Source organism: Aythya marila (assembly GCF_965140915.1).
Source record: "Aythya marila genome assembly, chromosome: 3".
NCBI lineage: Eukaryota > Metazoa > Chordata > Aves > Anseriformes > Anatidae > Aythya > Aythya marila.
The window spans coordinates 65007780-65035769 of NC_139044.1; the positions used below are offsets into that span (position 1 = coordinate 65007780).

General features: G+C 38.7%; 1 protein-coding gene across 9 annotated transcripts in view; it reads left to right on the forward strand.

Moving 5' to 3' along the window:
- The window catches only part of FHL5 (four and a half LIM domains 5), a 28288-nt gene extending 12955 nt beyond the window's left edge, over positions 1-15333 (forward strand). For 4 of the 9 annotated variants that reach the window (XM_082757871.1, XM_082757874.1, XM_082757872.1 and 1 more), the window contains 6 exons: positions 4892-4958; positions 5034-5215; positions 7698-7872; positions 10044-10213; positions 13511-13697; positions 14705-15333. In XM_082757871.1, coding sequence (XP_082613997.1) covers positions 5057-5215; positions 7698-7872; positions 10044-10213; positions 13511-13697; positions 14705-14856 — 843 coding nt within the window. In that variant the 5' untranslated portion in view covers positions 4892-4958; positions 5034-5056 and the 3' untranslated portion in view covers positions 14857-15333. Of the gene's footprint in view, positions 1-3751; positions 3815-4891; positions 4959-5033; positions 5216-7697; positions 7873-10043; positions 10214-13510; positions 13698-14704 lie in introns of those variants that run through there. The other 5 variants (XM_082757878.1, XM_082757877.1, XM_082757879.1 and 2 more) reach the window with 2 other exon arrangements.
- The last annotated feature ends 12657 nt before the right edge of the window (positions 15334-27990 follow it).

A 27990-nucleotide genomic window follows, 5' to 3' on the forward strand; every position in this document is an offset into this window, starting at 1 on the left:
GGTACTTTTCATCATAATGATGTTGGCTTTATAATGCAGTTGTAACTTTGAGTCACTAAGGTATTTTGTAAAAGTATGCGATGAATTGTCCAGCAGCTTACACACACACACAGACACACACACACAAGGGAAAATTAAATCAGCAAGTGCATGTGAATAAGCAAAATTATGTTCCAAGATGAAAATATGTACTTAACTGAAAGTAAAAGTGTGTCTGGAATAGCTTGCAGGGGTGTCACCCTTGTAATAATTCAATTTGTTTTACTTACCCTTCATTGTTGCAATAATTTATTTTGCTATCACTTTTCTTTATTCATGACAGTTTTAGAGCCTAACAGAGAGCCCTGTTCCATTCCTGGTATGCTCTTAATGAAAAAGATGATGTAGTTTAATGGCAGCCTTATTTAGATCAAAAAATAATCCATTAAAATCACCTCAAAGCAGAAGATACATCTTTACATGCATGCATCTAAGTAAATACATATGTATATTCATTCCCTTCTAAGTAGGATTTATGTTTGTGCTTTTTATGCTTACATAATCTAAGGTGTATTATCACATCTACAGAGAATATTAAAATAAATTAAGAGATATGTTAACATTATGAATGTGCTACTTAGGTCCGGTGAGAAAACTAGCACTCCTTTCCTGATGGTTCCACATTTATGGAACCATTTATTTCGGTTTGGGTGGACTTGGCAACCATTTTATTATGGCTCTCTGTGCTAGAAGACTTCCAGTGCTCTACATCTTATAAGAAACCATTCGACTCTACAGAAAGTCCCTCTCCTAATTTGTCGTAGCTAAATTCTAGCTTAATCTGTTAGAACACTAGGCAGACTAGTCAACTCTGTTGTTTTATTTTCAGCTGCTTTATAATTTATACCATGAGGCTGCTGCATTCTCAGATCTGACCCCAGGGACATCAGCTGCAATATCCTCACATCCTTGGCAACATCTCTGTGCAGCCCTAGGAGTATCCTAACAGTACAAATGGCGTCGCATGACTGTGCCTACTATCTACACAAAAATCTGCTGTACTTTAGCTTTGCTCCAATCTAGATAACAAAATCATCTTTTCCCAAGGAATGAAGAAATGGCAGTCTCTCCCTGTGCTTAGGACGCAAGTGAGCAGCTGGAATGCTGGAGTCAGCATTTCATTCCATGAGAGTGAATAGCACCAGACCTCCAGAGATTTCTGAACCGACCTTCAAAACACGGAGTCTAGCTTCCAGCAAACTTAAAGTAAACACATTTCTCTAGAGATCAGGATCAAAGCACAGGAAAAACATTCTACTTAACTACATGGTGCTTGTAACATGATTTACTTACTGGAGCAAGGGTAAATGGGCTGGGGGAGCCGAGATTCACTTTTTTGTTGTATTGTCTAAGGGTAAAAGCAGTTCACAAAGATTACCCAGACCTTTGCCAAAGGATTTACCAAAAAAAAAAAAAATAATAATAATAATAGTTCTTTTTCATACCATCTATGCTTCATACCCAAACATGGTCTTATTTAATCATGGTCAAACTCTGAAGACTTTCTGAAGAAAACTTTCAAAGACTTGAGGGCTTTACTTGAGGAGCAGCCTAAGGGTACCCTCTGCCTTTGAATCTGGTCTTGGGGATACTCTTTTTATGTTCTTCAGCAACCACTGTCATCTATAAAACAAGAGTAATAGGACTTTGTTAGCATACCCATATAGGTTTTAAGGAGGACTTTACAGATTTGGAAGTTGTTAGCTATTAGAATAGTGCATCTTGTGCAAATGCATAACCTGGGCTTCCTGAAATAGATTGGCCTGGGGTGGGGGGGGAAGAAAATCAAGAGAGCCACATTTTGAACAAAATAGTTCAGTATAGAGAGGTTTCAATAACGTTAAAACCTATTGCCATTCATTACAAAAAACAACAACAGCACCAAAAGAGATGTATCTGCAGATTGCAGATATCTGAAGCTATTTTTTGATGAGCTTTGTGCAACACAACCCACTATAACTGATAGATAAGTTCATCATATTTGTCCTGTTAGGATTTTACCATCACCACTTGTAGGCTGAGGTGAAACTGTTATGAAGCTGAGGAACTGATTCAGCAGAGAGGAAATCAGGAAGGTAGTCTGGTCAGGGTTATCCTCAGAGGCATTTCATAACTAACTAGTTCATAACTCTGACATAATTCCATCAGTGTGCTCTTGCAGCCCAGAAAGTCAAACGAATCCTGGGCTGCATCAAAAGCAGCATGGCCAGCAGGACAAGGGAGGTGATTTGTGGCCAGCAGGACAAGGGAGGTGATTCTCCCCCTCTGCTGTGCCCTCATAAGACCCCACCTGGAGAACTAGGTTCAGCTCTGGGGCCCCCAGCACAAGAAGGACATGGATGTATTAGAACGAGTCCAGAGGAGGGCCATGAGGATGATCAAGGGGCTGTAACACCTCTCCTATGAAGACAGGATGAGGGAGTTGAGGTTGTTCAGCCTGGAGAAGAGAAGGCTCTGGGGAGACCTCGTTGCGGCATTCCAGTAACTACAGAGGGCCTACAGGAAAGCTGGGGACAGAGTGCAGTGATACGACAAAGGATAACAGCTTTAAACTAAAAGAGGAGAGATTTAGATCAGATATGATAAACAAATTCATTACTACGAGAGTGGTGAGGCACTGACAAAGGTTGCCCAGAGAAGCTGTGGATGCTCCATCCCTGGAGGTGTTCAGGCTGGATGGGGCTCTGAGCAACCTGGTCTGGTGAGAGATGACCCTGCCCATGGCAAGGGGGGTTAGAGTTAAATGATCTTTAAGGTCCCTTCCAACCCAAACCATTCCATGATTCTAACTCCCCCAAAATAAATAAATAAATAAATAAAATTCCTCTGAAACACAGTTTCAAGCCTGTCCTATGACCTTCAACGCGGAGCCCAGCTAACCACAAGCATTCCTTCTTGACTGTCTCTATAACCACCAATTTAGAAGAATTTCCTAATATAGAAGAAAATGAGCAAAATTTAACTTTGGTTTTAGTGAAAACTGTGTATGGATCATGCACTGAATTACTGCACTGTGCCTGGTTTTTATATGTGTTGCATGATGGATGTCATTTTCACTCATACTTTGGTTATTCTTTGCACACTCAAAGCTCTCTTTGATCTTAAGGAAATACTATTATCCCAAGGTTATCACGTAAAATACATCTTTAATATTTTTAAGAAAGCACATTTCCCACTGATCTGAGTTACAGATTATTTGATTTCCTTACTACACTCTGTCTTGGCTAGCACTAAGATTTAGGGCAGTCAGAAAAAAACAGTAAATCAATTCAACTCCAAAGATTTTCAATTTACAGGAACTAGTTTTCCATAGCTTGTGCCAAATAAACAAGTCATTACTTTTGGTCTGAGATAAGCATTATAGCCTCTCTCCCTGCCACTTTTTCCACAGGCTTACTACAGCCCCTCTAGGAATAGATTAATAAATTCCTGGTTATACGCATTAGTGCCAGTGGAGACCTCCAGTAACTGTTCCTTCTCATAGTTGAAGCTATCAGTTTGGATTACATCTCACAAACCAGAAACCCAGAAAAAGTTAATTGCCTTTTTAAAGCTGAACCATGTATATAAGATAGCTAGTGAATATATACAAACAAGTATGAGTGACTTCTCCTAAGTGGATTATATGTAAGCTCTGTGGTGGTAAGTGATCCCTCAAATCCTGTTTCTAATATGTTTCTCTTCCTTGCTATCAGGCCTTGCATCTGGTTAAGATAAACTAACTTGCACCATTAGTCAGCGTAAAAAGATTTCAGCTGCCCAAATTCACTGATATGTAAGTATTTTAGGAGACCTTCCCCAGTTGTTTTCAATCTAAAATTTATGACTGCTGGCACTGTATGCAGTGACAATCACTGATGAGTTTAATGAAGAGTGCAATCCAATGAATCCAGCAGATGTTTCTGGGTTTGCTTCACTGGGAACTTTCTGGATTCTTCGTCCTTCATTCCCAGGAATCAAGACCCAATTTTAGCAAAGTGCTGATGATCCAACCAGTGACAAGATGACTGAAAAAAGTCTGCATCTCCACAATCCTTAAAACATTCATCAGTAACTGAACTATAAGCAGCTAAAGTTTGGATACTTATCCAAGCCTCTTTAGCCTGAAAAACTGAAGGATGGGAAATTCATACAATTGGATCTCAATAGATTTGTGGTATTTCCTGCACTTGGCTGGCACAGAAATATCATCTATCTCACAGTGTCTTGGCTCTGCCAACAGGGAATCTGGCAATACAGAAATGTATAAGTAAAAACAATCTTTTCCAATAACAACAAGACAAACTTGCTTTGAGTTATGATTTTGCTTGGATTTTATTTTGTTTATTTCTTTTTATATTTTGATTTTTTTGCTACCCAGGGGTATTTTTATTACCCTACACTGCCATCAAGTATTAGCAGCACAGTTGGGATTATGCAAAAATAGTCATAAAGCTTGGAGACCTTTGTCTTCCTTCTGTTTTGTTGGTTGGTTGGTTTGGGTGGGGAGGAACACGTTGAAAATACAGGAATGAGCAGAAAGACAGGAATGAGAAGGGAGAGCCAGGAGAACACCAGAAAGTGCTTGACATTTCTTTACAGCCTTTTAACTCCACAGTTTGATTAATTTTTGAATTCTCATTTCTCTCTCAACTCCTTGATTTCTGAATAAAACATGCCACACCATCCAGCATCCATAATGCTCGTGACATCAGTAGTTGTAGATACAGAACACAAAGGCACCTTCGTTTTCAGGTACCTGACTTATCATTGTAAATGCCAGTCAACTAAGCTGAAGTAACTTTCTTGCTCCCCATTATTTAGGTAACAAAATATATAGTATTTGTCATTAAAGACTCTCATTTTATTACAGAACAGCCCAGAATTAGAAATCCAGAGCACTGCAAAGGACTAAAACACACCTATACTGACTTTCACAGGTAATGCAGCAGTATGTATTATTTGGGCAAGCAAACTGCCATTCATTCAATTACATGATTTTTCCATCTTTCCAGATCACCCGGAAAACCCCACCAGAATGACCAGCAATCAGACAGACTGTCATTACTGCCTGCAGTCTCTTCGTGGAAGGAAGTATGCATTAAGGGAAGAAAATGCTTATTGTGTCACATGTTATGACAACCTGTTTGCCAACCCCTGTGAAGAGTGCAAGAAACCTATTGAGTGTGATTCTAAGGTAAGGATTTAACTTCCTTGGTCTTTTCTTAGATTACACACAAATCCCATTTTTTAAATGATGGATTCTATATCAGTCCCTCTACATACTCCTGTGCTAGTGAAGAAACCTAAGCATAGTGATTGTACATATGTATACAGCAGAGCTATTTTCCCAGAATAGAAAAGCTTCAGGGCTTTTTCTAAATGATGAAATCTGTGCATACATACACTTCAAGCATGAGTTAAAGCTGTGGTGTCCGCATGGACCACATCTGGATTCTATCCATCTCTGCTCACTCACAAAAAGAAGATGTTCACCACAGTGCTTGAGGAATAGCAGGGTGCCAAAGGAGTTCAGTGGGTCAGGTTGAGAGAAGCTTTAGAATATCTGAGACATGCATTGGAAAAATTGACTTCAACTATTGTATAAAATACTTTGACTGCAGGTGTGTTGACCTACAGATGTCAAGCTGAAAAGAAGCAATATTTATAATATGTATTTTGTGCCTTCTGAATTTTGGAAATGCTGTGTTTTCATTTTAACTTCCACTTTGCTCGTCTCTCAGAGAAAACATTAGAGGCAGTGTTTCTGGACTTGACTTTCCTTCCACCTCTCCCCTTTCTGAGAATAATTAATATTATGAATTCCTCTGTGGCCTTTCACAGGGTTTCCAGTACTCTTGAATTCAATTTACTGCAAGACATCTTTTTTTTTTTTTTTTTTTTTTATATATATATAATTTTAACTTGAAAGGAAACCTGTCAAAACACCCTGGTTTGCTGAGGTCAGTATGTACTGCTCACATTCTCCCCATGCTCATTTTGTCTATGTTCTTTTGAAATAAAAGAATCATAGAATCATCTAGATTGTAAAAAGCCTTCAAGATCATCAAGTCCAACCATCAACCTGGTCTACTGAGTCTCATCACTAAACCTTTTCCCTTTGTGTCACAAAGAATGCTGGGCCATAAAGTTAATAAAATAAGCCTCTTGGGAGGTCTCCCTGGTCAACATATTTGATGGTTTTCAAAGTACATTATCTGAGTATAGCTCAGTTCCATAAAGGAATCAAAGGAAAACATTAATTTGGATGATGATTGTTTTCAAACACTCACCAGTGTTTTTCAACTGCAAACTTCTATGTGCAGCTCCAGTCAGGGTCACCAGGAGAACTTACACTCTGCCCTCAATAACTCTACTACTACAATTTAAAATTAAATGGCAGGGCTACTGATATCAAAGATCATTAATAAAATAAAATAAAATAAAATAAAATAAAATAAAATAAAATAAAATAAAATAAAATAAAATAAAATAAAATAAAATAAAATAAAATAAATCATGTCTTTTGACTGACTAGGAGGAAAAATTGAGAGAAAAAAAAAAGCAGAGATAACATGAAAGGAGAGCCACAGTATGAGAAGTGGTCCACAGAGGCCTACAGCTGGTTTTACCAATTCTGCCAAGGTGCTACATGTAGAACTTAGATCTCTTCCTCTCCGTCTTACCAGTTCTTTGCCTCAGGCTGCTCTGGGGTGATAGCCCATTTTCTAAATGGTTCAGGGTTCTAGCTAAAGCAAATGAAAGTGGTAAACACTCAGCACCTCCTAAAAATGACGCCTGGTATGTATTTCATTTCTCATTTTAGCATTTTAAGGGGTGGGGAACTGACAAACTAGAAAAATGAGATTGGCTTTTTGCCCTTTTGAGCTTTTTACTTATAAAGGAGACCTGGAAGGGTCTGGTTTATTTTTTACGGATTTTTTTTTTTTTTTTGGTGATGTATTTTTCCCTTGTTTTTTTAACCTTGGAAAAATAAAATCTGGTGTTTGCTCTTTTTGTGAATTCTTAGTGGAAATCTCATACATATACTATTAGCTTTTTCATCTTCTAAGCCTGCTGAGTCTTAAACAAACATCTTTCTGCCAGCTTTTTAGGAGGACTTATATTAGGTGTAAACAAAAGCAAAGATTTTTTAATACTCTTCCTAAGAATCATTTTTTTCTCAATTAATGAGATTTTAATTGCTTGCTCTCTGCAATAATATGATCTTTCTTTAGTGTTATGTAGAGTCAGCTGGAAGAAAAAGCAGTAACATTAAAAAATGCATGAAGTTCTGTTTAAAAGTCTACAGAGAATGTATTTCTTGTCAGGTGGCCTGTGCACATAAAAATGTTAATTACTTGCTTTCCCTTGAAGGCCAACTGTAAAAATATATGATTGGTCTTCCAATATAAACATCGCTCTGATGTTGCACAGGGAAGAACAATTGCTTCAATTGCCTGTGCCAAAGCAGATCCTAACATCCTGTACGAGAGAGTTACAATATACCCTAACACAGAGACTATGAGGGCTGACACACCTTCTGCTGGATGCAACTGTATTCTCTTTGAATTGCTATCGAAATGTTCTGCATTTTTCACTTTATTTCTGGGAGGAGCTGAGGAAAAAAGAACACTGTAAAGAAACGTCTTCATTAACATGGACATACTTTCTCCAAGGATCTGGCCTACAAAGGCCGCCACTGGCATGAGAGATGCTTCAACTGTGCCAAATGCAGTCGCTCTCTGGTGGAGAAACCATTTGCTGCAAAGGATGAGCTCTTGCTGTGTACTGAATGCTACTCTAATGAGTATTCATCTAAGTGTTTCCACTGTCAGAAGACCATTATGCCTGGTAAGACAACAAGGACCTTTCACTGAAAAATGGAACTGCATTTTTAATTAAAATCACATCCTTTAATAACCCACCTATAAAATCCTTGACATTCAAAACAGCTTGCGGGTGACTGCATCTCCCTCTTGTAGTACCCTGCCAGCATTAAAGAGGCAAGACAGACACCTCCGGTCTAGCACTAGCAGGGCTTATGAATCCTTATAAAGAATATTAGAGTTCAAAATAGAAAAAGATGTGTTCATGCTGAGTCCTTGATTCTGCCTGCAGTTCTTAGGAAGTGTATCCCACTGTGAGTGTAGGTAGACAAACAGAGATCGTTAGCAGGAGTGCAGGGCTAGACAAGACATCTGCATTTTGTCTGTCGCCTTGGCAAGACCTTGAGTATCAGACCTGGCTCACAGTCTTTATAACCATTTCTTTCCCTCAGAAATATCTTTTGCTTTAATTGTCAAAACATAGTGTTTTATGCTCAAATCATTATCAACATTTTTACTAAAAAACACATACAGATTTGTTTACAATAGTTTTATTTCCTAACGTGAGCAACTTTGAAAATTTTGCACTTTCCTCTGAACCGCTTCTCAGTTTTTGGTAGTTGTTTGTCTAGGTCTTTCATTGCTTCCACACCAGTAAAGCTAATGCGACAGAGACACTGCTTAAATCTGCCTCTTCAGAGGCTGCCTCTAAGAGAAGCAAGAGCAGTTTGTGTGCCAAAATGGAGTAGTCTGCCAAGGAGAGTGGGTCGCAAACTTCTGGAAACCCGCAATGTTTACATCCTCTTACAGATCACGCATATAGGTCCAAATACCAGCAGCAAGCTATGTGCCTTGGTCTCATAACTACTAGATTGGGAACCTCTGGCCAAGAACATCAGTAAACTTACCAGCAACACAGGAAGTTTATTTTTCAGATTCATGCCAAACAATAAGATCCAGGCTGTGAAGAATTATCATCTTAATATAGATATTAGGTTACCCATGTCTTGGTTTAACCTGTAGAGTTAATAAAACTATGTACTTGTACTATTGTATTTATTTTCGTTTTCATTGCAGGTTAAAGTTGTATTTGTGGCAATATACTCTCCCCCCTTCCCCTCCTCTGAAGAAAAAAGGGGAGAAAATATGATGAAAAGGGCTCAAGGTTTGAGATAAGGACAGGGACATCACTCAACAATTATCGTTGTGGGCAGAACAGACTCAGCACAGGGAGATTAATGAAACCTACTGCCTATCACTAGCAGACTAGAGCAGCGAGAAACTCAAAATAAACACCTTCCCCCCACCCCAACCCACCCTCTTCTACCATCCAACTTGTCGATTTTGTCCTAGAGTCTAGGAGACTAAATCCTCACAGCAAATGTTGAGGGTAGGAATAACAGTGCAAAGAACTGAAGTGATGCTAACCAGTTCCTACCTTGTTAATCGTTGACTTCTTCTTCAGCTTGCTAGCTGTATATTGAAAAGACCCTGTAGGCAAAGATAACAAATTTAGCCTTCTGATCACCAGGAGGAAGCTGCAAACCCTTTATGTTTAAGTGCAACTAATAGTTTCTCTTTCCTCTAAACCCACAGTCCAGAAAGCAAGTATTCCGTGATTAATCAGTTACATCATCAATTCTCTCCTTCCTTGAGAAAGGATGGTAAAGTGCCTGGCACCTCTCTTTGCAGTCTGATGCTACTGGCAGAGGTGGAAGCTATGGTGGAGAGTCACTGAATGAGTCATTTTCGGACATGTGTGCATATTTTAGGCTTCCACATCTACATTAAGGTGTACAGTGCACCTGTACACAACTTAAAAGCTCTGAAACTGGTGTAGCAGACATTTAACTAAGTGACTTCCTTTTGGAATTGCATTTGTCCTTGCAGTGAGAAAAACTTTGAGCAGCTGAATTGTATCACAGAACAGAAACTCTAAGAGTCGTATAAGTAAAGACTAAAAAAAAAAAAAAAAAAAAAGTCACAGTTTGGTATGTCTTTTGCCATGTGACTGTATGGTATTGAATGTGTTTTAGAGATTAAATATGCTCTTGTAAAACCTATGGCGTTAAGGATAAGTGTTTTTTGAGGTAGGCGATACTAAGATAAAAATACTAAAAATAGGAGTCTTCCTGACATTTAAAACTCTTGTTACAAGGCTGTATTTGGGACCATTGTTTGTAATGATTTTTGCAGGTTCTCGTAAAATGGAATTTAAGGGAAGTTCCTGGCATGAATCCTGTTTTGTTTGTCAGTATTGCCGGCAACCACTGGGAACAAAACCATTGATCACCAAAGACAACGAGAATTACTGTGTGCCCTGTTTTGAGAAGCAATTTGCTCACCATTGCTACTCTTGCAAAAAGGTAATTACAATGGAGAAATTTCACTGTGCTGGCATGTTATTTTTGGTCAAGTCAAGACCAGATTGTCCAACAGCAAAAACTATGCTAACAGTTTTTTCTGCAATCTTTAAAGTTCAGGCTTAAAATAACCTATGTAAATTCTTACTTCCATTCTCATCTAGAAGTCTGAAATTTAAGTCATAATGGGCAAAAGAGATTATCAGTAGAGAACATGAATTCTTAGATGAGTTCTTTTCTGTAAAAAAGCCAAAGCTTAAAAAAATAAAAATAAAAATAAATAAAAAATTTACACATTAGAGCTTATGAGGACAAGTCACATAGCTGGATGAAAGTTCAGACTATATGCTTAACAAGCTTTAATAAAGTAAGAATATATTTCTTTTATCCCTGTTTCCTTACAGTTTTTGTCAACAAATAATGCTTTTAGTACTTTAAAGTGCTTTTCTAAAAGCAGATAAGGAACAGAGGAAAACAATCTTGAGATCAACAGAACTCTTATTGCCTGTAACTACAGCTATTTATAATTGCTGTTAGCTGCTTTTCAGGAGCACCTGGAGCTTGCTTTGTTTCTCCAACAGGTATTCATATCACCTGTTTTAAAGTATTTAATGTGGATGCTTAAATTAGAAGCTTTTAGTCTTTTTTTCATCAGTAGAACTCTCAAGATATTCAGGAGAGCACCTGTGAGTATACAAAGAGCTTAAGCTCCCACATCTGACCCGCCAGTTATGTGGAAGTTAGGAAGTTTTAGTACTTCCCTTTCTGTTTCAGTCTTTTAACAATAGAATAGGAATGCCAGTTAACTTTCTGAATTTATGGAAATGTTGGGTGCAAATTATGGCAATAAATACACCAGAGATTATGGTATGTTTAGATAGCTCAGTAAAACAAGCCTGGGGAATAGCGGAGGTAAACAACAAAAAAGAGATGTGCATTTGTAACAAAAAAATGGTGTGTCTCTGTTTAGTGACTTGTTCACAGTAATTCAGGATCTATGGGAAACAGTGCTATATTTTAAATAACTACTCCTGTGGAAGACATTAATTCTTTTCCTGACAGCAAAGTTATATCAAGACACTAGGTTTCCTAACACTGGAGAAATAGGATGTAACGAGGGTGTCACACCACCTAACTTTAAATTCATAACAAAGATGCCTGTGCTCCTTAGTGGGGCATTATTGCTCATGGAGGAAGATGCTGGATCACGCAAAATGTCTGGTGAATGGATAGGAAGAGCCAAGTCTTCCTTTTGGTATTGATATTAGACACTGAAAACTAACTGTGACAGCATTTGCCATTTTATTCTAGCTAATATTAATATAAGCCTAATTATATTTGTTGACAAAAACAAATACTTTTATTTTTTTATTAGTTGTGATTTTTTTTAACAAAGGTTGAAATTTTACAGAAAGTTTTTTAAAACCCTTCGTTCCTGATAACAACTGACCTTGCCTTGATAAATATGCCTCTCTTTACATTTGTCAGATGTTTTCACATGCAAAATTGGCCACCTTAGCTGACAAAGGTGTTCAAGGTCAAACATTGTTTTCTCTTGAAATGTATCAGGCAATAATCAGAATAAGTAATACTTAGTTGTGATAATACAAGTCAAGAGTAACACTGTTTCAATACATGAGGTTTCCACTGTGGTTACCAGAAAACCTGTTTTCAAATGAGCTTTTCTTTCTTCCCCCAAATACAAATAAATAAATTTTTCCCTCCCTCAGTTTCTCATGTTTTAAAATTCTCTGGATGGTGAAAACAATTGAAGTACTGCATTATTCTGGTGTGATACTGCTGCCTAACAAATGTTTTAATCTGCTTTTTATGGTAGAATTTCACTTATTCTTTAGTATCTCTACCAATCCAGAGGCAAAAAAAATATTTTTTTTCAATTCAAATGACTTATAACTTCTAAATTTATTTACTGGTTAGTTGTAAACTTCCACTTCTAACAAAACACTTTAATTTAAGCAAAACCTGTTTCCTGTTTTTTCTTCAACAGTTAAATTTAGAAAATACCTCCAGATATTCCTATGCCTCTATATATAGCCATTTATTTGCATTAAATGATCACATGACAAATATAGTAATTCTGCTCCATATTTACTAGAGAAATTGAGGTTAACAGCATCTATATGAAATAATCAGGATTTGCTTCTTAAAAATTATAGGAATGCAAATAGACTACATGCATACTAAAACAATTTTACTAAATAAAACTACATCAGTTTCCATAAATAAGTGAGCTCAAAGAGACTGAATTGCTGAAGTCTTCAATTCTGTGCCAGAGAAAAAACATTGGAAATTTTGAGATTTTAATGGAAAGACAGATTAACTTTTATTGTAACCCAATACTAGAACACTAAGAGGATTGGGAACCATTTAAATTTCTTATTGCCTGACATCACCCAGTATAATTCTTTATTTTCATGAAGCTGTGTTTCCCAGGAAATTGTCATGGTGCCTTATTTTTATTTAATTAAGTTTCTCCAAGTCTTTCTTTTCCTGTTCTAACTATACTAATTCACTCACTTATTCACTCACTCATCTATTCATTTACTGTCATACGTGTCTTGGTGGTAGAAACACCATCTTAGAGCTCATTTTTATTTCTAGAGAAATTCCTTTAAACAGTCCCTCAAAACTTCTGTGAAACTTACTCTTTACTGCACATATGGAAGCCTTAGAGCAACTGGAAATTTCCTTCTTCAGAAATAACCAGTGGAGAGCTGTGAGCGAGTTGCAGGGAATGGACATTTGATGACAGTGACAAACACTATTTTTCCTTTTTCTGACAATGTAGATCTCCTTTCTGTCTCATTTCTGCCTCTTTACTGTCTTTTTCCTCCTACTTAAAATGCTGCTTCAATTTTGAGACAGCAAAATATCGATTCCAGTTGGAGATTAGCCCTTTTCGCATCGTCATTTCTATCAGCCACTGTCCATCACAGAATTGTTGCACTGAGAGTATGCCTGATGCTCAGCCTTTACCCAGATGGGTAATAGAAAAAAATTCATGACAAGCCAACCTGTTCATTACTAGCCATAAGGTTATTCTGTGATAAGAAATCAAAAATAACAGAACACAGGTATATTCATATCAGTCAGGTTTTCAGATGAAGTCTTAGTTGAGTTTTCCAGATGAAAAATAGTCAACATAACCATACTGTCTCTCTCTTCACTTGTGCATGTTGGAAGAGAGAAAACAAGTGGAAGGACTTATGAAACACTTGATAATCCTTCATGATTCATGCCTTTGTTTTATTGCTATGTCCTTTTTTATCAATATGTTAGGTAATAACTTCTGGGGGAGTGACCTACCATGACCAGCCTTGGCATAAAGAATGCTTTGTCTGTGCTGGATGTAAAACTCAACTGTCTGGACAAAGGTTTATCTCCAAAGATGAGTACCCATACTGTGTAGACTGTTACAGCAGATTTTATGCTGAGAAGTGTGCTGCTTGCAAGAAACCTATTACAGGTGAGTCTTATCTTTTAGAAGGGACTAGACACTGAGGACTCATCAGTCTCATCTCAAAATCTTTACTGTAGAAAATGGAATTAAAAATAGTCCCATCATAATTAAAGACAGAGAGAGCTAGGTACTGGAGAGACCCCCTCTCTGTCAAATGCAACACGTCTCACTAGGACATACTGATCACACGTGTTCCCTGAATGCTGTGCTCTTTTATGTGCCAAACATTCTCTCATCACTTGACTTAGCACTTTATGCACTAAAAATGCATAGAATCCCAAGAATATATGAAAAGGCATTTTTGGCTCCTCTTCAGCCAATACACACAAGTCCCTCATGGCTGTAATTGGTTTGCCTTTGTTTTTAAATACAAATGTGATAAAACTGGATGTGAGGTAACTGCCTGCTGGTAAGGCACACCTGTCAAGTTCGAGAGCTTGCCGAACATAACAAATCTCTATTGTATGCATCCTTGTGCACTTCCATGGTCTGGAAACTCCATGACCTGGAAATTTCCCAAAGACACTATCTTGAAGATACTTGGTGAAAATAATTAAGTCTCACTCAGTATTGTATAGAAACTATATGTATCTATGCATTGCAAATAATTTTCATGAGAGTTTGTTGGGAAGATCTGCAAACCTTAATGGACATTCTGATAAACTTGTTCCATTCAGAGTTCATAATGGGATATGAAAACAATCAAGTGACTTATAGCTTTACTTAAAATATTTCCCAGTATCTCACTATTATTTTATCTCACTATCTTAAAGTGGTTGGTTATTTGTTGTTGTTATTTTTTGTTTGTTTGTTTGTTGTTGTTTTGTGTTTTCTGTTTTGTTTTGTTTTTCAATTCAGCTAAAAAAGGGCATTTCAGACTATGGATTTTTGTTCATTAATTTGTTTGCTGTATGAATAACAATGTGATCATACATCTGAAAACAATCTGTTGCATTTCTGAACCATGTCCAGAAATACCGGATTCACATCTTCATTCTCATAATCTCTTTCAGCTCTTGGAGGTGCCAAGTTTATTTCATTTGAAGAGCGCCAGTGGCATGGGGAATGCTTTAACTGTGCAAAATGCTCTGTCTCACTGGTGGGCGAAGAATTCCTCACTAAGCAGGATGATGTCCTTTGTAACGAATGTGGCTCTGCTTCATAGTTCTGTGGAGAGCTATACAGATGCATTATTCTCACTCTTTAAACATGTTCTTTGTTACTTGTAATAAGAAAATCATCTAAACAGCACACTACTTATTTAGTCATTCACATAATTTTCAAGCAGCAGTTTAATTCTATCATAGTTCTGAACTGCTTGTTAAAAATATAAAAATAATAAATAGCCACATACTGGCTAAGAAAACTGCAGAAAATATTAGTATATATTTAAAATGTAACTACAGTATGTTTCCTTGTAACATACTGCACTCTGCTGTTAGAAGCTTAAAAATTTACATTTCATCTCCCATGAATCAAAAAGTATGAAAAGTCTATATGGCATACAAGTAATGATGAGGCATTAGCACGCCTAACAAAGAGAATGTAGGTGTACACAAAGAGACACCAAGTCAGAGAAGTCCATTCCAGGGCCAGGTAAAGGGATAAAAGTGTTATTTTTTTGTTTTGTTTTGTTTTTCTCTCCTTACTGAGATTGCTCCTCGGAAAACTAAATGTTTTCCATGACTTTAGTCATCCAAAAGACTGAGTGATGGGTCCTCTCCCCAGAGTGGTTAATTTTACTTAATTCTTTAGGTATAAATATTTCAGAACATAAATAATGATATATTTTGACCTACTGTAAGAGGTAAGTATTGCCCAAGATTGGATAGTACTAATGTACAGTTTCCCATAGCTAATATGCCTTAAAACTGTCTCCATTGTTTTCATTGGAGCTTCAAATGCATACTTAAAATATACTTTTTATTAGTAGGGACAAGAACCAACTCACAGTTGTCCCTTTAAAGTTGTACTTTGCAGTCTTGCTCCCCACAAAACCCATTTGCCAGCAATCAAGACACTTAAAGGCCTTGACATTTCCACATTGCTGTCTTTTATTCAGTCTGCTTTTTTTCTTGTAAATGCATGCTTGTCAGTAGCAGGCTATAAGCTCTTCAGAGCCAATACCTGATTCATTTTGTCATGCACCACATGCATTTGCCAATATTATGTCAAGAATTTGTAATGTTGCCATTGCAAGCTAGGCAGTCCTCACTTGCAGTACAAGGTATTCATTTCTAGGTAGCTGGCTTTGAGAAGGTTATACCTTGCTGAGCTTCATTGCTCAATTGTCTATTATTAAAGGTCATCTAGAACTGATTTACAAGCATTTTTTCTCTTCCTTGTTTCACACTCTATGTTACAACAGTCTGACTCATGTTGCAGCATCTACCAGGCCATGGTGAATGGTACAGTGGTTCTGCACCACTCAGCTCTGTTTTATTCGTCATCTCACATCTCTTAAAACCATGCATTCTCCTTTAGACCCTGATGTTAATTGCTTACAGTTATTTGGCTGACTTGAGAGGGCTTTATTCATATTGAAATCAGACACTACTTTAAGTGTAAAAGGGAGAAAAAAAGAGCATGTGAGCATAAGTAAGGCAGAGCTGAACTGCAGTGGCGTAAAATCAATATGGATAATGACTGACCAACAAGTACATAGCAGTCTGTTTTCCAGTCAATAAAATATTGATCTTTTGCTCTATGTGTTGTTCTTTTTTTTTTTTTTCTTTTTTTTTTTTTCAGTTTCTTTTTTCACAACAACTTTTATTGGGGTTTGGAGTTCGATTGGTTTATGCCTTTTCATTTAATCCCAGCTGCTTCCTTTTCTATTTTCACATTGCACATGGCTGATACAGGTTCTTGGTAAAACTTGAATTCCCATAAATAGAAATTGCCTCAAGAAAAGGTACATATATATATATATATATATATATATATATGAATGTATACATACATATATACACACACTTATACTGTGTGTGGACACGCATATAGACACACACACATATATAGTGGTGCAGTTAAGTATGATGCTCTAAAAATGTGTACTGAACTATTACAAATTATCCCATTAGTAAATGTTAATGGTCTTAGATTTTTAAATGAAAATGATGAATCATCAAATGCAGACATGTTTGTGGGGCATACCTTTTATTTTTGTTGTGTGAAATAACATTCAGCAAATTGCAAGAATGTAGCTCAGGCCCTTTATTCATTCTTGTCTGAGCAATGTTCTAGCTTAATTATGAAGTGACGCAGGAATTATCAGGCAAAATCCTAAGACACGGCAGAGTCACAGATCACACACATTGATCACGATAATCCCAATCTTCTAGCCTTAACATTTATGAAAATGAAATTCTGTTCTGACTCATCAACCAATTATATTTTTAGAAATACTAACTGAATTATTTATCTCTCCTGCAGTAAATACACTACAGTCAAATCTGAAACTGAGCCTTTTCACTTCAGAGTAATAAAAAGAAATAAATGTGATCTCTATAAATAGTTGGAATAAAAGTTATATAACGTATTAGATTGATGTTTCCTAGTTTCTGTCACCAGCTGCTGATGTCTAAACATAAATACAGTAATACTCTGCACAATTTGGGTCACCTGTTCTCATGATAGATGAAACCCAACTTGAATAGGAGCCTAGTAGGGCTACAAGAATAAACCACATATCTTTGTAGAGGACCACAGATCATGGAGGGTATAAGAAGGCTGCTGTAAGTTAAGAGGCTATATTTGGCTGAAGAACAAAGGAAAGCAAACCTCTCAGTATTGGAAACTGGAAATTAGAAGGCTGCTTCTAAGTAATGTTGAGGCTTGTAGGTGAGCTTGGAACCAAGGGGGGCAGAACTATGTGGTCAGTTTTAAGCGTTGTTTGATCATTGCATGAAACAGCAGATACAGCATGAGTGCCTGGGTTAGCAAAGCACTGGGCAAAATAGCCAGATGGTCAGCTTCAGTTCTTGTTGCTAACATTTGATTTACTGCTGGATAATCAGGGTAAAGACTCCAATGCAATTCAATTTTGTTTAATAAACCTCAGAGGATGGAAGTTTGAGGGATTTATTTTTTGGTAGGTCAATTTGTTTTTGTTAATGTTGTGCTTTTCTTTAACACTGTAGTGTTTTATTTTCAGATATATCTATTTCTTCCCCAGCTGCCCAACTCTAAGGTAATCACCTTGCTTTTGTTATGGTTAAGCTAAATTGTCCCAAGGTACAGTGGTGTCTCTGATGTCCTGATCACATGCTGCTGTACTCACAATTGCCTCAGGGGAGCAGGAGGACTGTTATTTGAGACTAACTTCTTAAGACTGAAGTAGGTGCCCTATTACCACCCTCAGTGCTTGAGGCTGAGGTTCTTCAATCACTGCCTAATCCTGAGAGAACACCCAGAAAGAACATGCTTAAAATACACAGACAAGCCCTGCAGTATTATCACCAAGTGACCCTTATCTATGCATAATTCTGAATGTCACATTTTTCAGTCTGAGACAAGTTCATGCAGTGAGAGGAAGTTGTCAGTCTTTCCCCGGACTACTACTTTTAAAATCATGGCATGTTTTCAGCAGATGCTGTTGCAGGCAATGCACACGAGCTGTAACTTAACTCTGGAATGTGGGATTATTTCCCAGCATTTCCAGGCCAAGGCACATGCTCCAGACCCATGACTTACATGCAAGATGAAACCAGCTAGACATCCTCCATTCTCTTCTTCCCTTGTCCCCTGGTTTTCTGGAAAGATATGTGAACCTAGACCGGGGAAGAGCTACAGCATGGTCTGGCCACATCAGTGAAGTGGGTGCTACATCGCAGTGTAGTTTTTTTGCAGTATTTCAGCGTATGCATATTCAACTGGCTGTTGTAGTCTACCAGTGGATATTGTCCCCAGCCTTGTTGTTGATGGTAAGAGTGGCACAGTCTAGCCCCAGGTGCATTAGAGGGGGAGCAGCAAGGTTTTGTGAGATCTTCCAGGCTTGTTTCAAACAGTTCATGGGCCTCATCACAACAGAAAGAGATATCTGCTAAGACCTCATTGACTTCACCATCAGTTTCAGCACCTGGTCAAAGCTTTTGTGAAACATGCTTCATTTAACAGAATGGATCTAGAGCAGCATACTGTATTTTAGGAAGACAAGTAAAAGCAACAGTGAAATTTATACAATGACAAATATCAATAGCTGAAAGAAAGTGATGTTAACTGACTGCCTGAGTGGAAGCTGGGAGATCATTTCTGTAAGCAAAAATGTTGGATGGAATTCAAGTCCATACCCTGAACAAACTTGTTTACAAATCAAGCAGGAATGCTGCAATAAAGCCTCTACATTCTTGTTAATAATATCTCATAGAGAAAATATTTGTATGCCTGCATGCTTCTTTACCCTCAAATTACCAAAATTTTAAAGGACTGAGTCACAGGAAACCAGGAAACCTGGCAACTTAAATCCAAGTACAAAACACCTGGTAAGGTTACAGACTACTATTTCTAAACAGAAGTTTCAGTTCATCATATCCATATGTACAAGGTACAAGTATTTTGAGGTACAAGAGGGCAATAAGACCTTTGGAGGACAGACATGGCTGCAGTTATCATACTGCAGGGGTGTTATACAATTGGCAATAGGTGGCTGCAGTGGAAGGTCTAGTGATATTATTATCTGCTTTGGCCTGTATCAGTAAGCTTTTCTTGGCTTGTTAGAAAGAACGTGTGTCCAATAATATCCATTTCAATATTTCTGTAGGCTTGCCTTTCTGCTCCTCCAGATTTACTGACAAATGCAACTGGCCTCCATTTCCCCTGATATCCTTTACTCAATAGTGCAGGGGACATCTGCCAATGAAGTACCTGATTAAAGTGAGTTGTTATTTTCAAGAACTGTCAAAAAAAATGTTAAGGAATTGCTGAAACATCCAGAGTACCTCCAGCACAGGGTCATTCCAGCCCCATGTATCAGTTTCCTTCCCACATCCTGCATTTTTAAACTGAGTTCTTACTGCGGCTCCCTGAAGATGAGACCAGATAGCAATATCCTTACAGCACAGCCACACAAATATCTCCAATGGTGAGCAAATACGCCACGTAAGAAGCTGGATCTGTTCAGTGCAAACTAACTCAGTGTCAGAAGGACAACCATTGTACAGAATTACATCCAAAATAATGAACCCTATCTCTGTCTTGGTTATAATGTATCTGGTTTTATAAGCTTGTGCCTCTGCTCTTTTACTGTCCTCTCCCATAAGATATTCAAGATGGTTGATGTTCATCTCATTCACTGCAGATTTTTTTCGCACTACCTAAACTTCAAAGTTCCTGCACGCAAGAGGCTGCATTATCACCACATTCCTGAAAAGCATGAGCCACAAATCCTTTTAATGCTTAGTCTGTGTGAGGCTTTGAGGACAAACAACAAACACTTGGTTCCTGCCTATAGACTGGGCACCGATACAGAGGTAACTAAAAAACAGAGCAGGTTTTGAGGGGTTCAAATATTTCACTCAAGCATCTCAGCTCCTCCTCAAGTCACTTATTCCCGCTCACCCAACTGCTCACGTCCTGGTAGTCTTCAGGTGTATTCGCGCAATGTCCACACATGACCAGAAGAGCAGTTAACAGGGAAAGAATCTCAGTCTGGCACAAAGGCACAGTCACAAACATTTCCTGGGAGAGTTACTAAATAGAGCACTGCCCCAGCAGGAGGTAACAAAATCCAAACAGCCTCAGACAGTTGCTTATATTTGAACCCCAGTGTTCAGCTTAGAGTAATTTTATATTAAAGGCTTGCCTCAGGTAGGCATATTAACAAGATCCTCATTTAGCCATCTCTATCTTCACCTTAGACTTGGGGTCAGATTTTGCTAGACTAATTAGCAAAAAATAAAAAAATAAAAAATCGTATTTCCCACCTGAGCGCAGACTAAACAACAAAAAAAAAAAAAAAAGTGCAAAATCATGTAAACGTCTTTATCCAGTTCTGATGAATTTCATTTTTTGTCATTCTTGTTTCTCAAAGGAAATATATATATATATATAAAAAAAAAAAAAAAAAAAAGACTGCTCATTTCTTGCAAACAAGCTCATTTTTATTGGAAGGGCTGCAATCAGAGTAGAAATTTATGGCTGTGAAAGCAGATGTCTGTAAAAGGTTGTTAATAGCACCTACCCCAAGTAATAAGAAACTGGTAATAAATCTGTTAACTAAATGGTAGCCCAGCATGTTCTCTGTGAGTATGTGACAGAGGACCATCCTTAGGACACCAGTCTCCCAGTCTCCTGTCAAGGGCCTGTTCTCATGCCATCTTAGAGAACTGACAAGTTGGGTCATCTGAATATCACCTTCCAATGTTTTTAAACATTTGAATTTCTTTAACCTTTAACTCTTGAATGTCCTAGATTTCTCGTGATAGCCAACTTATGCCTTGTTAGCTTGGTTCTTTTTTTAATTTCTACAAAATCCTTACTGCAGTCCTAACTCTTAACTCACTGAAAGGTAAACCAATCCTGACTGATTTATTTATTTTTTTTTTCTGGAACATGTGTAGTACTGTTTAGTGAGACCTTCAGTTTAAAGCATATTTCTATTTGCCTATAAAACACTCTCAAAGTTAAATGCTTTTGGTTGAGCTCTTTACCAAGCTTTCTCAGGCCATCTCCTGTTCTCCTCTTTCCCTTTTTCATCTCTAGAAGATTTCAGTCAAAATTAAATTATTTCACAAAACAAAGCAAGTGAAATATATATATATATATATATATATATATATATAATGTTTGCAGTATACTAAAGAACCTTTTAATTGAGCTGGTCATGTGCTTTGCTTGATTTTGATTCAAGAACCTAATTGACAATAAAAAGTGAAACTTTATCTCATAGAGATGCCTCGTGTCATCCCTGCAAAGATCCACTGGTCCACTTAGATCTCCTCTGCATTAACGATTTGCACACACATTTCCTGGCAAGCAAATGCATGGTGCAGATTGGGGCTGCAGGATAATGAAGGGTCTTGGCAATGTTACTTAAGTGCCCACAGAGATTTGCCTTAGGGTCCACTTCGGTAATGCTGGCTAATTCATACAGCCCCCGCTGTACCCATCTCACCATGGTGTGCAGGAGAGCATGCTGCCCACCTTGCAGAGCTGCTGCATGCCCCCAGTACCCAGGGGTTACGCCAGAGGCCTACCTTGCTTGTACAAAGCCCTGTGTAATAGTAGGTGCTTGATGAAATACACTTGTAAGCTTTTTAGGTTGGGTAATGTTCCAGGCCGTCAGCTGTAAAATGGAGGTAACTGTACCAACCTGACAAGGCCAGCCTCAGAGGAAAGGTCCCTGTCTTGGCCAGGCATTCAGCACAGAGCCATAAAGCAAGCAGGGCTGCGAGGCCCAGACATAGGCCAGGGCTCACTGCAAGGGCACAATCCACTCCAGGATCACAGGTGATGATGGGGAGTGGCTTCCCTGGAAAAACATCTCAGAGGCCATTTCACGTAAAGGCTTTGAGTCTGCCTGAATATGCAGGAGAGCTGCAGGGACAGTTCTAATTCTGGTATTTCCTCACTGGGATCAGAGACAAGCTCTGAAAAGCCTAAACAGAATTAGCCAGGATTAGTCGCTTTTATTCTCATTTCATATTTTTGGAAAACCGCCAAAACCCGCAAGCCTTGTCTAAAGCAGGATTTAGCAGGATTTCTGTCTTCTGCCCGTGCCTTGGGCCCACGGGCCCCTCCTGCCAACCCCCACTAGATGGCACATGTTCCTGTCCTACAACCACTCTTAGGAAAAACTGGCATTAACAGCCAACCTCCGTAAACCATCGCAGTCACAAGCATCCACAAAAGCATCCCTCACGTCTGAGGCAGGGGTGATCTGCCTGGATGCAGGATCGTTGCACTTTTTTGAGCAACTGTAGTGTTATTTATTTTGCAGATTTATGCACTGCGGTCAGAGACGAGCATGGGAGGTGCATGACACCCAACTGCCTTACTCCCCTTAACTGACCCCCACTGATTTCCGCAGAGCTGTTTCAGGAACACGGAGTTTTTTCCATCAGAAAGCAAGCCACGGGACTGTTTACTGCAGAGAAAAGATTCAGGCAGAACATAAGGTTGTGATACTGTTTTTTTATGTGCTTCTAATTGTTTTTCATTACTGAAATTAAAGTCACCCTGTGTGACGAAAAGCAATGGTCAAGGGCAGAAATTCAGCTGCAACTGCAGCCTGACAGTTAAACAACAGTAACTTAAAACTGCCACAACTATTAAAGAGGAATTAAGGCTTAACATGATTCCTGCCTTACTTCCCCTTTGCCCAGAGGCTCAAGTAGTCAGCTGCATTCCTGGTACAAAAACAGTCGCCATTTCCTCATGGGAGGGAAGCAAAGTCACATCCCTATTCCACCCCTCACACTTACTGACTTCCAGTGGGAGCCCTCAGAAAGCAGGGGTTTGAGTCTATAGCAAACAGAAGACTCACAGCAAGGGAAGGGAACCAGGAGTCCACTTTCTTACTGCCTAAAGCAAGAATATACCAGCTAGCAGAATAACACAAGCTTTCCTTTCAAATGTGATATCCAACAGACACTTAGTGCAGAGGTAAAGACTGCTAAATAGCCTGTCTTCTGCAATGGATGTGATGAAAAACCATACCACTGACACTGTCTCCAGCCACCCTGGAGCAGTTGTGCAGGAGTTGCACAACTCAAATAGTTAAGGGCCTCACTGTCCCGAGGAATTATGATAGGCTTCCTTTTGGGAGGGACAGAGAGGCTGCACAAACAAAAACCGGGATTCACAGAAGCCATTGGTCTGAGAGGAGGAGCGTCTAAATTATCCAGAAGAAAATATTGTTTGAAAGGTTATAGGCTAAATCATAGCACTCACTTCCAGCTACTTAGAGGACAGGAAAGCTACAAACGTTTTCTGCTTAGATTCAAAGCTGTTAAAGCTCTACCAAGGTACTGAAGCACTCTACCAAGTATTTCAAGCACACACAGTCCTGAGAGAAGGAAGTTTGTGCATTACCACCCTTCTAGACATGAGAGCAGCAGTGAGCACACTCACCAGGAATGTCAAAAACCTAGCATCCGCTCTATCCAGTTTTGGTTATTTGGTAATTTGTACATCCTGCATGCAAGAAAAGCAGCATGTTTCTTGCCAAAGATATTTAAATATGACATGAAGTAATTAAATATTCATTGGCTCAAGCACGTGAGAAGAGCTCTAACATCCATAGTCACGTTATTCAGCTGGGGAATCCTGAATGTCCATTTGCAGCTGCAGCAAATGAATGCAGTCACCCTTTAACTATATCAGCTCTATCTAAGAATCAGATGTGGGTTTGTCAGGATGCAGAGTTTCCAGAGGAGAGGTTGCTTCTGCAGGTGTTCACAGGGCAGGGACATTGTTAACCTCTGTCTGCTTGAGACTGCACTACAAGGGCATCCTGTACCATTACAGCCACTTTCAGCATGGTGGTACACAGTCAGGGTTATTAATCAGCATGCCGTATTCTGAGCAATTTACTTTGTTTTCTTGGAAGAATAAACATGGGAAGCAAGATACTTAGCTCATTCATTGATTTTACCAATAATACTGTGATTTCAGAGACCAGCCCTGACAAAAACTGTCCCTTTCCTGAGGAGCAATAGAGAAATGGGTTTGTAGAAATGCTGCTGGACACCCAGAGACTGGGACAACAGCAAGACAAGGGGCAGTGAGTCCTCTGATGGGAGTTTAAGTACTTCTGGTCAAACAACTTGAGAGCTACATTTAGGCCACATTCCCATGGGCACTCCGGAGGAGGTGAATAATAGATGCTATCAAGTAACTGGGAAACCTTTCAAACCCATCTGCTTTCTACTGTTTCTTCTATGTGGCCAGATGGGAATTTTAAAATTACATAGAACAGAAACTGTCAAAAATAACTCTCAATTGGTGTATTCCAGGAGGAACTGCTAGGATAAGAAGGATTACTTTACTCTATTGTAAGATTGGATACAATAGAGATAGACTGCCCTTAACAATATCTCTGGTGGGTACTAATGTGGATATAACTAGTAACAGCTGGATGAAAACTTCTGAAATGCAAGGGTATGGTGTAAGCAACTAAAAGAAGACATAGTAATGGAAAAATAAATCCAGTAAGAACTAACACAATGAGGCAGAAAACAAATAGGTCTGTTGGCTCCAGCTTTATTGATCAGAATAATCTTTATAAGTATTAAATCAAAAGTATAAGTGCAATTCCTCTGAATATCAAATATTAAACATGCATACAGTGTTCTAAGGGTGACAAGCATAGGAACAGAAAAGTGAAAAGGTGCAAATGAAATATAGGAAAATAGCAGTAATGGATCAATCAGTATTAACAGCAAAACTTCCTCATACTAAAATGATGCAGCAGTTTAGTCATGGAAAGATGTTAAATCTAAAGACTTATTATATGTATCAGGTATTAAAGGGAGCAATCTCTGTAAAAAAAAAAAAAAATAAATAGATAGATATATTTAAAAAGCAAAGTACTTTAGCCTATAGAGTTATCAGTAATATTTGATTTTATTATCTACTGTATTGCCACAGCAGTCACTAGGTGACAGGTTAACACAATAAAATGCAGTAACAATTTTCAATGTATTTTTCTCCATAAATCATTGATATATTTTCAGCATATCTAATATTTACATCACTTAGGCCACATACAGTAGAGTCTGTGTAGATGCCCGACATTATAATCCAAGGTAGCTACGATTATTTTCACTTGATGAAAGCATTTTGTGTTACCACACATATTTCCGTATCTTGTTAACAGGACAGAATAGGTGTGTGCGCACGCATTTATTTCTTAGTTGTCCCATAAACTTGTTCATAAACAAAGAAGGGTGCTATTTTCCTTCTATGAATCTATGGGAAGCAAGTCTTTCAACTGATTTACTCCTGTGCCCAACAGAAGTAGGACAAGATTTTAGAGGTTTTGGTTACCTCATCTTAAGGCCACACTCACAGTAGAAAACTCAGTCCTTGGTGATACTGGAGTCATGAAAAGTCAGGAAAGGTTTTGCATCTACAAAGTATAGGAGAACTGGCTTTTTTGTTCATGTACAGAAGATCTCAATGAGACTGCAATAAATCTCTTACCTCACTGCATGAAAGTATGACTAGCAAGGATGCAAGTAGCTAGCACAGCTTCTCTGCCATTATACAGCACACAGGTTAGCAAGACAGCCAACAAGGCTATTTCTAATCCACCAGGTCACAATCAGTCTTCTACTGTGCTCAAATGAATCTATAAAAAAAAAAAAAATAATAATAATAATAATCTACTGAACCTAGAGCTGAAGTCTGTTATGCATTGTGCACCAGGCACCTAGCAGTGATGAGAGCTCCCATCCTGACCTGGTAATGCACAGCTCACAAAGCATCTCAGCTCCCAGTTGTCCTACCCATCAAGCTTGTGCTGAGCAAACCTTCCAAAGTTCATTCTCCAGTGAACTCAAAAACCTGTTTTGTCAGGTCACGAAAGAGAGGTGGCTTCTCTGACAGATTTAATGGAAAACCAGAGCAAATGGCTTTTACACTCTTCATATCAACTGTCAGAAATGACCAGAAACTCACCTTTTAGCATTAAAAAAAAAAAAAAAAAAAGGCAGAAATGCAAGTCATTTGCCATTATCCTTTATCAATTCAAAACTCACTAAAGAAAGCTGTTGGAAGAATGATCTATTAGAGTTGGTTAAACATCGTCTGCAACACAGTAGTTTTTCTCTCATACCACAGGAATCTAGTTCAGGTACCACGCAGATCAGCTATGATACCCTCACAAAGGGCTCTTCACAGGGGCTATCTAAACAACTGCTGCTAGCTCTCATTAACTTCAGCATTAAGTTCATCAAAAATCATGTGCCACTTCTTTGTAAACAATTAGTATTCAACATGACACACTTTTTCTATCTCTACATTTCTGGGGTTGAAAGTCAGATCTTTTGAAACAGAATTGATTAGTGTTCCCACATGGTACTTGACAAACATCAGAGAAGTATATCACACCAACACCACATATAATCAGACAACACTGCCAGTTACCTGAAGGTTTACCACTCAACACTGTGTAAAATTACTGTAAAAGTAAAATTACTGGTAAGTAACATTTACTGTCTCTAACACCAAAATCAAGTAGAAAACCATCATGAGCCAGGAGCTACTGCTTTGCAAGGAGGTCAGGTGCTAATAATATGGACTAGGAACCTATCTCCTCTTTGGGATCAAACTCTCATTGATGGTCTATCAGCACACCTAGGTTCTATTTATGTGTTCTGCTTGGGAAGGAAGAAACTCAGCCTGGGGATGTCCTCAAAAACTGCAGACATCTGGACAAGTCATGAGAACTACTGGAGGTCAAGAGAACTTCTTTAGGCCTGTCAGTATTGACTGACTGGTCTGAGTTTGTTGGTTTGTTTTTAAAGATCATTAAGAGTAATTGCCCATGAATCAGCTTAACACCTGGGATGGGAGAGAGACTGCTTTATTAGAACCATCATAAGAGAGAAGATGATGGAAACTTTTCTGACAATGGTGCACCAAGCTGCATGGTTCAGCCAACACACTGGAGGGAAGGGATGCCATCCAGAGCATCCATCTTGATGCCATCAAGACCTTAACAGTTTTGAGAGGTGGGCCTGGGCAAACCTTACAAAGTTTAACAAGGCCAAGTGCAAGGTCCTACACCTGGGTCAGGGCAATATCAAGCACAAATACAGAATGGATTGAGAGCAGCCCTGAGAAGTACTTGGTGGTGTTTATTGATGAAAAACTCAACATGAGCTGTCAATCTGCTCTTGCAACCCAGAAAAACAACCATATCCTGGGCTACATTAAAAGCAGCATGACCAGCAGGGTGAGGGAGATTATTCTCCCCCTCTGCTCTGCTCTCATAAGACACCACCTGGAGAACTGTGTTCAGCTCAGAGGTTCCCAGCATAAAAAAGGAATGGACCTGCTGGAGCAAGTCCAGAGAAGGGCCATGAGAATGATCAGAGGGCTGGAGCACCTCTCCTATGAAGACAGGCTGAGGGAGTTGGGTTTGTTCAGCCTGGAGAAGAGAAGGCTCTGGGGAGACCTCACTGTGGCCTGACAGTGCCTAAAAGGGGCCTCCAGGAAAACTGGGGAGGGACTCTGTGTCAGGGAGGGTAAGGATAGCATAAGGAGTAACAGCTTTAAACTAAAAGAGAGGAGATTTAGGTTAGGAGGAAATTCTTCACTCAGAGGTTGGTGAGGCACTGGCACAGGTTGCCCAGAG